General features: G+C 44.4%; 1 protein-coding gene across 6 annotated transcripts in view; it reads right to left on the reverse strand.

Annotated features, from left to right (window-relative positions):
• TBC1D5 (TBC1 domain family member 5) overlaps window positions 1-12604 on the reverse strand; it is a 1053329-nt gene that overhangs the window by 471176 nt on the left and 569549 nt on the right. For all 6 annotated transcript variants that reach the window (XM_063922184.1, XM_063922178.1, XM_063922180.1 and 3 more), the window contains one exon: window positions 11181-11289. In XM_063922184.1, the coding sequence (XP_063778254.1) occupies window positions 11181-11289 (109 nt within the window). The remainder of the gene's footprint in view (window positions 1-11180; window positions 11290-12604) is intronic.

A 12604-nucleotide genomic window follows, 5' to 3' on the forward strand; every position in this document is an offset into this window, starting at 1 on the left:
AGGGCCGAAATTTGAACCTTAATGGACCCCAATTTGAGGCCCATAGACACTCCTGTTTGCAGGAAATGCAGAAATCGACCGAGTTGAAATTTCTTCGTGGGGCCTTCCTGGCCTTACACCACGCAACATATTTTCGCCACATGTGGTGATAATGTTGTGCGGTCACCTCCTTCCTGGCTTTGACCAGGGTAGGAATGACCTCTTCCGGAATGCCTTTTTCCCTTAGGATCCGGCGTTCAACCGCCATGCCGTCAAACGCAGCCGCGGTAAGTCTTGGAACAGACATGGTACTTGCTGAAGCAAGTCCCTTCTTAGCGGCAGAGGCCATGAGTCCTCTGTGAGCATCTCTTGAAGTTCCGGGTACCAAGTCCTTCTTGGCCAATCCGGAGCCACGAGTATAGTTCTTACTCCTCTACGTCTTATAATTCTCAGTACCTTAGGTATGAGAAGCAGAGGAGGGAACACATACACCGACTGGTACACCCACGGTGTTACCAGAACGTCCACAGCTATTGCCTGAGGGTCTCTTGACCTGGCGCAATACCTGTCCAGTTTTTTGTTCAGGCGGGACGCCATCATGTCCACCTTTGGTCTTTCCCAACGGTTCACAATCATGTGGAAGACTTCCCGATGAAGTCCCCACTCTCCCGGGTGGAGGTCGTGCCTGCTGAGGAAGTCTGCTTCCCAGTTGTCCACTCCCGGAATGAACACTGCTGACAGTGCTATCACATGATTTTCCGCCCAGCGAAGAATCCTTGCAGTTTCTGCCATTGTCCTCCTGCTTCTTGTGCCGCCCTGTCTGTTTACGTGGGCGACTGCCGTGATGTTGTCCCACTGGATCAATACCGGCTGACCTTGAAGCAGAGGTCTTGCTAATCTTAGAGCATTGTAAATTGCTCTAAGCTCCAGTATATTTATGTGGAGAGAAGTCTCCAGACTTGATCACACTCCCTGGAAATTTTTTCCTTGTGTGACTGCTCCCCAGCCTTTCAGGCTGGCATCCGTGGTCACCAGGACCCAGCCCTGAATGCCGAATCTGTGGCCCTTTAGTAGATGAGCACTCTGCAGCCACCACAGAAGAGACACCCTTGTCCTTGGAGACAGGGTTATCCGCTGATGCATCTGAAGATGCGATCCGGACCATTTTCCCAGCAGATCCCACTGAAAAGTTCTTGCGTGAAATCTGCCGAATGGAATCGCTTCGTAAGAAGCCACCATTTTTCCCAGGACCCTTGTGCAATGATGCACTGACACTTTTCCTGGTTTTAGGAGGTTCCTGACTAGCTCGGATAACTCCCTGGCTTTCTCCTCCGGGAGAAACACCTTTTTCTGGACTGTGTCCAGAATCATCCCTAGGAACAGCAGACGTGTCGTCGGAGACAGCTGCGATTTTGGAATATTTAGAATCCACCCGTGCTGTCGTAGAACTACTTGAGACAGTGCTACTCCGACCTCCAACTGTTCTCTGGACCTTGCCCTTATCAGGAGATCGTCCAAGTAAAGGATAATTAAGACGCCTTTTCTTTGAAGAAGAATCATCATTTCGGCCATTACCTTGGTAAAGACCCGGGGTGCCGTGGACAATCCAAACGGCAGCGTCTGAAACGGATAGTGACAGTTTTGTACCACGAACCTGAGGTACCCTTGGTGAGAAGGGCAAATTGGGACATGGAGGTAAGCATCCTTGATGTCCAGGGACACCATATAGTCCCCTTCTTCCTGGTTCGCTATCACTGCTCTGAGTGACTCCCTCTTGATTTGAACCTTTGTATGTAAGTGTTCAAATATTTCAGATTTAGAATAGGTCTCACCGAGCCGTCTGGCTTCAGTACCACAATATAGTGTGGAATAATACCCCTTTCCTTGTTGTAGGAGGGGTACTTTGATTATCACCTGCTGGGAATACAGCTTGTGAATTGTTTCCAATACTGCCTCCCTGTCGGAGGGAGACGTTGGTAAAGCAAACTTCAGGAACCTGCGAGGGGGAGACGTCTCGAATTTCCAATCTGTACCCCTGGGATACTACTTGTAGGATCCAGGGGTCCACTTGCGAGTAAGCCCACTGCGTGCTGAAACTCTTGAGACGACCCCCCACCGCACCTGTTTGTACGGCCCCAGCGTCATGCTGAGGACTTGGCAGAAGCGGTGGAAGGCTTCTGTTCCTGGGAATGGGCTGCCTGCTGCAGTCTTCTTCCCTTATGGGGACGAAAGGACTGAGGCTGAAAAGACGATGTCTTTTTCTGCTGAGATGTGACTTGGGGTAAAAAAGGTGGATTTTCCAGCTGTTGCCGTGGCCACCAGATCCGATGGACCGACCCCAAATAACTCCTCCCCTTTATACGGCAATACTTCCATGTGCCGTTTGGAATCTGCATCACCTGACCACTGTCGTGTCCATAAACATCTTCTGGCAGATATGGACATCGCACTTACTCTTGATGCCAGAGTGCAAATATCCCTCTGTGCATCTCGCATATATAGAAATGCATCCTTTAAATGCTCTATAGTCAATAAAATACTGTCCCTGTCAAGGGTATCAATATTTCCAGTCAGGGAATCCGACCAAGCCACCCCAGCGCTGCCCATCCAGGCTGTGGCGATCGCTGGTCGCAGTATAACACCAGTATGTGTGTATATACTTTTTAGGATATTTTCCAGCCTCCTATCAGTTGGCTCCTTGAGGGCGGCCGTATCTGGAGACGGTAACGCCACTTGTTTTGATAAGCGTGTGAGCGCCTTATCCACCCTAAGGGGTGTTTCCCAACGCGCCATAACTTCTGGCGGGAAAAGGTATACCGCCAATAATTTTCTATCGGGGGAAACCCACGCATCATCACACACTTCATTTAATTTATCTGATTCAGGAAAAACCACATGTAGCTTTTTCACACTCCACATAATACCCTTTTTTGAGGTACTTGTAGTATCAGAAATATGTAACATCTCCTTCATTGCCCTTAACAAGTAACGTGTGGCCCTAAAGGAAAATACGTTTGTTTCTTCACCGTCGACATTGGAGTCAGTGTCCGTGTCTGTGTCGACCGACTGAGGTAAAAGGACGTTTTAACGCCCCTGACGGTGTTTGAGACGCCTGAACAGGTACTAATTGGTTTGCCGGCCGTCTCATGTCGTCAACCGACCTTGCAGCATGTTGACATTATCACGTAATTCCTTAAATAAGCCATCCATTCCGGTGTCGACTCCCTAGAGAGTGACATCACCATTACAGGCAATTGCTCCGCCTCCTCACCAACATCGTCCTCATACATGTCGACACACACGTACCGACACACAGCACACACACAGGGAATGCTCTGATAGAGGACAGGACCCCACTAGCCCTTTGGGGAGACAGAGGGAGAGTTTGCCAGCACACACCAAAAAACGCTATAATTATACAGGGACAACCTTTATATAAGTGTTTTTCCCTTATAGCATTTTAATATATATAGTCATATCGCCAAATAAGTGCCCCCCCTCTCTGTTTTAACCCTGTTTCTGTAGTGCAGTGCAGGGGAGAGCCTGGGAGCCTTCCCACCAGCATTTCTGTGAGGGAAAATGGCGCTGTGTGCTGAGGAGAATAGGCCCCGCCCCCTTTTCGGCGGGCTTCTTCTCCCGTTTTTCTGAGACCTGGCAGGGGTTAAATACATCCATATAGCCCCCAGGGGCTATATGTGATGTATTTTTAGCCAGAATAAGGTACTATCATTGCTGCCCAGGGCGCTCCCCCCAGCGCCCTGCACCCTCAGTGACCGCTGCTATGAAGTGTGCTGACAACAATGGCGCACAGCTGCAGTGCTGTGCGCTACCTTATGAAGACTGAAAAGTCTTCTGCCGCCGGTTTCTGGACCTTCACTTTTCGGCATCTGCAAAGGGGTCGGCGGCGCGGCTCCGGGACGAACCCCAGGGTGAGACCTGTGTTCCGACTCCCTCTGGAGCTAATGGTGTCCAGTAGCCTAAGAAGCCAATCCATCCTGCACGCAGGTGAGTTCACTTCTCTCCCCTAAGTCCCTCGATGCAGTGAGCCTGTTGCCAGCAGGACTCACTGAAAATAAAAAAACCTAACAAAACTTTTACTCTAAGCAGCTCTTTAGGAGAGCCACCTAGATTGCACCCTTCTCGGCCGGGCACAAAAATCTAACTGAGGCTTGGAGGAGGGTCATAGGGGGAGGAGCCAGTGCACACCACCTGATCCTAAAGCTTTTACTTTTGTGCCCTGTCTCCTGCGGAGCCGCTATTCCCCATGGTCCTGACGAAGTCCCCAGCATCCACTTAGGACGTCAGAGAAACAGCAAATACAACAAAAACACGTACGCAAACGACAATGACGGCCGTAAATGTGCCAAAAAAAAACGACTGGCATCGACATCGGAAAACACGAAAACCATAAAGTCGACTGCTTCGTAACTTTGCGTATATGGATTCAAAAAGTTGCATGAAAATGCACCCGATACAAAACGAGTTTAAACACTACACAAACAGACTCAAACACGAATATTAGTGAATATTGCCCATAGTGTAAACACACACCGTGTATTAAAACATACTGTATTTGTGTAATCACACAGTGGAGGTAAACGTTTGAGTAACAGGTTGTGGCAGGCGGGGAGCGGAGCCAAATGGTGGCCAGCCAGACCCTCAAGAGTTAATGGCATACAGACTATGGGGGGCGGGGCCAAACACAGCCAATTCGATCATGCAGAGTTGATGTGGGAGGCGGGGGGTGGAGCCAAATGCCGGGCAGCTTGAGCCTGGACTGCTGCAGGCTAGAGTGAGTGACAGGCTGTAGGGGGGCTGAACCAGTTCGATCATGAGGGGGTGGAGCCAAACACTGGACAGCTGCTTAAGTCTGGAGTCTAGACACGGTGAGTGACAGACTGTATGCTTGTGGGGGCGGAGAGCTGATTCGGAGTCCTTTAACTATTTCTTAAAAACTGTCAGATCATGCTGGATGCAGGGTGAGTGCCACGGGCCCCCCCTAGCTCATGGGCTGGTGTGCACAGCACACACTGCACCCATTGATAAAACGACAGTGTATGGGGGTCTGGAAGCCCCTGTTAAAGTGTATGACTTGCAGTGTGGGCCCCCCTGGACCCCATGTGCACATTATAAATACGCCTGTGGTTGTACTATATTCTCACGGATATGACACGCACCACATGATCAAACATCTGAATACACTGCGGGTAGGTAATAGGCGAACTGAAAAGTCAATGGAAAAGATGTGAGGATGTAATATTGACTTTAAATTGTGAACTCATTAGCACAGTGAGGTAGATTTCCATAAGCTGGGGAAATGTGGTTTCTCTGTGTGTTACATTCAAGTCTACTAATCACAATAAAATTGAATTGTGATTTTACCAATATGTATTCCGCCCCTCAGATAACTCTCAGCTAGACATTTCCTATAATCACTGACAACAGTAAGAATGCTTTACTGCACTCCCATTGCCTGTTCTGCATACTTAGGTATTTTTCAATAATAAATTTAGATTTTAGAAATATTAGTGTTCAGAGAATTAGGTAATTAATCAGTTTTTATTAATTTAAAAGATTGTTTCCACTGTTATTTATGGTCTTTCCATATAGCATCTGTTTTAACTTATTCTCCTGAAGGAACCACGTGCCTTACCACTCAATATGTCATTATTCATGCAGGAAGAATATAGAAAGTGGTTGTCTTTTGGAATCCAATTTGCAAATATAATGTTTATATACTGTATGGATTGATATTTGTATATATGCTGTATGGATTGATATTATGTAGACTTTGCAGACTTTAAAGTCATTTCATAACTGAGAACGAGACTAATAATTGTGTTTCTAAAATGTGAAGAAACATTTCTATTTCGAGATGTAAAGGAGAACTCCAGTTTAAGAAGAAATACAGAAGACACCCCTCATTCACCTAACAGTTCACAGTTACTAGCATTTGCGATCTGCACATGTGCAAAGTGATGAGAGAAATGCACTTATAAGAAAAAGGCATCACTGTGTCGTAATAGTGATGATGCATCCATCATTCTGTGATGCATCGGTTAGGGGAGTAATCTATGAGAGTGGTGGTCAGTGATGGTTTCTATATGGGGACTATAAGGCAAACCAAGGCAGCAGCCTAGGATTCCGGAATGTACACAGCAACTTATACATTGAATGAGTAACACTTTTTAGGCGGAATTCAAATGTTATCCCGACGGCAGACAGCAGATGGCGCTCAAACAGAGCTATGCAATTGTAGCTCCATCCGGGCGCAAATGCTGCATTTCAGCTCGCACTCCCCCGTGGGTGGCGAGCTGAAATGCGTGAAGAGAGACCTGTTTGGGCGCACAAATGGTCCTTTTCACGATCACACCCAGCACTTTGGTTGGGTGTAGCTGCTTTACACGGCAAAACCTGACACAAATGGGCGCGATCAGCGTGAAACAAAACAACAATTGAATTGCGCCCCGCAATCTCCTGTCCCTTGAGACAGGAGCTTGGGCACGCAAAACAATTGAATTCCGCCCATTATGCCTTGTTACCCCGGTGCCCCTTACTGTACTGTCTGCTAATATATCAATGGAATGCCAGCTACTTATCTTTGAAGCTTCTGGCTGCTACTACTATGTTAGTAACAGGCTGGGTTGTCACTACCAAAAGAAGATGCCAACCCCATTCTGCTCTACACAAGGTCAGCAAAATGCTGTGAGAGGTGTCTACGGCACCCAAAATCCATTCACTGACCCTGTATGAAGGATTTAGTATTGACATATGCTGAAACAAGCAATTCGTGTAATCATGCATACTGCTTAGAAAAACTGTCATGGTAAAAAGTGAATGTGAATGCAAATGCTTATAGTTGGAGAACCCATTTTCCACTAAAGTCTGATCACCTTGTTGTATTCAAGCCTTTAATTCCTATTGAAATGCACAGCCCTTGGTTTTGGAGTGGGAGGGTATAAAATAAAATGTAATCAATCACAGATGATAAAAATGTTACGGAGCAGTACATATTATTTGACAGATGGACAGCTGGAATGTGGAAGGCGCATGGATGGACATTCATAGGTCCTACAGACCTACATCAGTAACCCAAATTGTTACGTTAATGGCAAACTGAGTAAGCGTAATAATCATGGAAATAATAAAGATAGTTTCCATTATTGATAGTCTATAGTTGCACAGTTGAAAACCATCTCACCTCCACTTCTCTCATTCAGTGCAACACACAGCGCATTGCTGCACGGGAGACGGTCGATAGACAGTTAAAAGATAGACAGTCATTAGGTCGACACCATATGGTCGACAGAATCTATAAATTTTTTAGCGTTTTTTCATGCTTTCAAAACTTTTTTCCCCCCATTTACTATCCATGACTGTCTATCTTTTAACTGTCTAACTTGTATACCGCACCCGTGCTGCACACATTATTAGTTGATGTTTCCTTATTAAACCAAGCGTTCGCTTAATGGCGAGTGGTTGCTGATGTCAATCAGCAAATTAAGTAATCCTAGCAGGAAGATTCATTTACTGTGCACAAAGTATCATTGGGAAGTAAAAAATAAACGTGACTGTAATATTGTTATTCGCTGTACATCCCTAGGAAGGAGCAGAGAGTAGTCATGTGAGGCACCTATCAAAACTGGTGAAAAGAAACTGTGGCTTTTATTTACAAAGCACTGGGTTGTAAAACCAGGGATTTGTGATTTATGCCTGACATGAAGACATATATACACAGCTAGTAAAAGCATTGCCCTTTTAAATATCGGGCATTAACCTGGTAGATAAACCCCTGTGCTATCAAACATATCTCTGTATAAATGTAAACAAACTTGTTATAAACGCTATCCAAACATGCACTTGATCTTTGTATATAAACTTTGCATGTTTTTAGTCACATCAGCAGCTTACTAGTTAAAAATGACAAATCACAAGTCGCATCACTGATGACGAGTTTCGCGGAGTGTGTGAATTCCTGCCGCACCCCAATTATGACTATAACTGAGTCCATCAAATACAGATTGATAGATCAATATAGATCCAGATGTGTGGCTAAATATAATAGCCTGCAAGAAGCAGGAACTGCGGAATTTCATAGCAGACTCGCCCGAAATCCTGCAGTTCCTGCTTCTTGACGGTTATTACATTTAGCCACTAGTGTTCACTCTAAGGGATCAATCCAATTAGCTGCGATGATCTTGTGGGTTTTAGTCATCGCGGGAGCAGACACACTTTACGGCAGTCCGATTTTGTACAAAAGCTACATATATTAGGTAGCGATTTTGCTACCTAATATAGGTCCAAGCAATTTTGAGCGAAGTCAGGCAAAATACAATCTGCGAAGGGTGCAAGATGGGATGCTGTTGTCGGCGTTTAAATGCTGCTGCAATGGCACTTCACACCTTTCGCAACTATTTGGATTGTGAGGAGGGCATATTTAAATTTTGAAGGGAAAAATCTTAGAAATGATATATCGCTACAGCTAAAGTACAGTATCTGTAGCGACATATCATGTTTAAAATTTCGCCCTCCAAAATGTAAACATGGCCTCCTCGATGATCAGCACCCTGACTGTAGAGTGAACAATAAGATGTGTCCTCACTTACTGGCTGTCCCACCCAGTGCAGTTTCTTAAGCTGGGCCAACCATGCAATCGTACAAGGCGTCAGCCCGTGCCCATTGTGTGCACACTGCTACAGTATTCTATGCAGCTGGCCTGTAAAAACGTCCCTCCCAAATTGGCCGCCGCTGAGAGAAGACAGTTTTTAAGGATGCTAGAGGAGGTGGCAGCCATTTTGGGAGGGACATTTAAGATGGAGCCAGAGGGAGAAGGCAGAAAATGGCACAGCAGTGCCGGGATGCGACGACTGTGTTGGCAGCAGCAGCAGCAGCAGCAGAGAGAGCAGCATGAAACAACCCCTTGACAACGAGCAAGTACAGTGCCAAACTAAGTGAGGCATTACTGTGTGGAACATAATAAGGTGCAATGGGCATTACTGTGTGGGTCTTAATATGGTGCTAGGGGCATTATTGTTTGGGGCATAATATAATGTAAGGTAGTATTTTCCTGCAAGACCACGCCCATTTCAGCAAGACCACACCCATTTTATGCTAGACCACACCCCTATTCCCGGAATGAGCGCTTTTTTATGTGTTTGCACTGGGAGCCAAATTGGCTAGAAAAAGTCCTGGTCCCTCCGCCATATGGCGCGATCTGCTAGACGTGACAGACGCTCTGAGAGGAGTAGCATACAATTTCTTTACATTTTGCAGACACAGTGATAAGCCGATCACAGTGAACTGCAGACTCCTGGATGCGACTTTAATGGAACAGGAATTGGTTTTACACACACACACAAAGACACAGATGAAGTAAAATGGAACTTGGAGTGAGAAAAGCTGCATCTGCTCGCATTGTTGCCCTTTACACACAGATATAGACTCAGTCGAACATCAAATTAATCAGTGAAAGCTAGCAATGTAGCAACTGTAAAGGCCCCCATACATCAGCAATTAATTCGGGCAATTTGCAGATGATTGTCCAAATAAATCTGCAATGTATGGGGTTCACAGATCGCGGATTCAGACCAAAAATCAATTGGGACTGTTAAATCAGGTTGTCCAACACATTAGATTTCACAGATCAACTGGGGCTGTAGATTGCTAGTGTATGGTATCAATCAGCAGATTTGCAGACCATTTCTAGTAAACTGAAGATGCTTTCCAGATTTGCAGATCTGTATTTGCTGAAAATTATCTGCAAATCACTGAAAAATAATGTGTGGATGCAGACTGGTGGATTGGGGAATCTTTAAATCTGGGGAAAAATCTAAGAATGTGCAGATTGTTTTTTTTTTGTGATTGTTGATGTATGGGGGCTTTAACAAAAGACATCTGTATGCCGACTTGGTAAAAGTTATGTCATCAATTTGGAAAGTAATGACAGTTGGCCTGAACTATGACCCCTCCTGCCTGTGTCAGTGATGTTACTCCCAATATCACTCACATATGGCAGCCTTTTCATAGAGCAGAGAAAAGCACTATTTTGCTGAAGACATGGCTTTTCTCTGCTTAGTGCTATTTACGAAGCAGGTTACTATGGAGAAGTTTCTTCTCTAGCGGTGCCCCCCCTCCATGCCTGAATCGCTTTCCCATACAGTAGAATGGGAGAGCAAACTGTTATCTCCCCACCTCCTCCTTGTTCTCCCTACCCCCTTCTGTGATACTTGGCCAATCATACACTGAGCACTCCACTAAATGAGAGAGCAGTGTCAGTGTATATTTATAGTGAGTGTGACTGCTACCCCTGATGCTGACTATTTCTGCCACCAACCCATGCTGCCGATATGTCCTGTATGGAGGTGACCCGGCATATGGCGGGTCACCTCAGTCTGCTGATTACCCGCTGCCGGGTCACTCTGCTCCCCACCTGCGCTCTGCACATACTGTATATTAGAGAAGTGACTGTTCAATGCCCCTGACCACCCTACAGCTGGCTCACTCTGCCCCCACTCTGAACAAGAAGCAAAAACAGGTATCCCCAAGTGCTCGGGATGACATCAGCAACAGAATTGAAAACTACCTGGTGGTAGATAATGTAGAGATCTCAGTTGCATATACTTGCAAATCTATGGTAAGCCTCCAAGCCAACATCACAGCAGCTCTGATATTGGAGGACCCAAATACTAAATCTAAGTCCAGGGCGTGGTACCTCACAAGCCTGCGAGGGCCAGCTACCCCAGGGCAGCACACCAGTGAGAAGCTAAAGTGTTAGTGAATGTTAGTAAGAAAGAAGAATAACTATACAGGATATACACGTGTTATTAAGTATGACAGAAAGTGGGTTAGCTCAGGTGGTTTGTGGTGTGTTCTGGTGTATAAACAAGATGAACCATCACTAGAACATGACAGGGAGATGAGTTAGATTGATATCGCAAAATAGCACCAAAAAAATAAATTTATTAGGAATAAAAACCCCACATAATTTTTTGGGTTATATTTTTCCCCTCTAAAATAATAAAAAGGCAGCTCTTTGTGATTACAAAATACCCTGCACATAATAATAATAATAATAAAGTATTCAGAAACAGTAGATTTAGTCGCCTGGAAAATCCTCTGAGTGCATCAGTAATCTTCCAGCGCATCAGGTAAAATGTTGATACACTGCAACCACAAACTATAAATAAATATTTTCTACTTACCTTCCAGCAAACACTCCGGAACCTGCTGCTTCTCAGCTGCCCATTAATCCCTTTCAGACGTATCGTTGCCAAATAATTGCTGTTTACAAAAAGTTCTTCCCATTCTTTGCTGTGAAAGTAAAGAGCACGGATGTATTATATTTAAGAAACACATTACAGGAACGGGTTCCGTTTCACACAGTTATAATACAAATAGCACTTGTGGTAAGATTTTTATTCCTTTTTATTATTTTTTTTACACAATTTTTTTTATTCAAGCACAATTCTAAAACGCATGGTTGTCTTTTTTTGGACACAATTCTTCTCAGGATTTAATGAATATGTAGATCGCTATAATTATGCCAGCTACTGAAAATTCATAATGCCTATGGAGGCCATTCCATTTTCTCTAAAATGTTGGTACTGCAGTTCAGTGCGTAAACAAGAAAAATGAATATTAATATGGGCACGGCCATATTTCCGTATGCAGACAGCAGAGACACACTGGCAAGATTATTTTGCGAGGAACTTGAGCTAATAACTATTAAGCCCTTATAAAATATTTGCTTAAATTAACCTTTCTTCTTTCCCCCTTAATGACAGACTGGGCTGTTAAACATAATAGAGGCCTTCATTATTTAACTGTTAGTGCTATTTACCAGCGCAATGGCTTTGCACTTATTTCTACATGAACAGTTTTAAATTTTTAACAGGTGCAAGCAAATTTAAATAAAAAAGCATTGAAAAATGAAAAAAAGGTCTCACTGTATAAACTGTTAAAAAAAAGGCAAGCTTGAGCACCTTGCAGTACCTATGGCTGACTAGATAAACAACCTAAATATGCCTCCCAGGCTTAGACACACAAGGGGCCTAACACCTGTGCCTCATTAATATACAAGCAAATCTGCTCTACTGGGAAACGATTGGAAATTAATTGTCCCAAACCATTTACAGAGTTTGAACAAAAGAATTTGACTTGGCTTCTCTTCTGTCTTTCTGTGAATCAAATGTCATGAATGACACATCAGCTTGTGAATAGTACACAGTGACCTGACTAGCTAATGCTTGCTACTTGTTTTTGTTCAATTAAGAGACACAAACGAGTTAATTGTAAAAAATACAAACATTGCATAAATTATAAAAATATATCTATTGTTTTATTAACTTACAGAATAAGGTGCTTGTACAGAAACAGAACACTGTGGTCATTTACTAACAAAGTGCAGATGTGTAACAAATCAGGCATTTGCTCTCATTGTCTAACGTGCAATAGGCTCATCAATATTAAATGCTGATGAGTTGTTATCAGCGATTGCGCATTTGGACTTCATCACTACAAGTGGTAACTCGGAGGCAAAACACCCACCTAGTTATACCATGTTCCACTACATATATGCCCGCCCCCATTCCTTCTCAGAAAAGCATAGGGGCTTCAGAAGGAGTAA

Source organism: Pseudophryne corroboree, chromosome 5 (assembly GCF_028390025.1).
Source record: "Pseudophryne corroboree isolate aPseCor3 chromosome 5, aPseCor3.hap2, whole genome shotgun sequence".
Classification (NCBI taxonomy): domain Eukaryota; kingdom Metazoa; phylum Chordata; class Amphibia; order Anura; family Myobatrachidae; genus Pseudophryne; species Pseudophryne corroboree.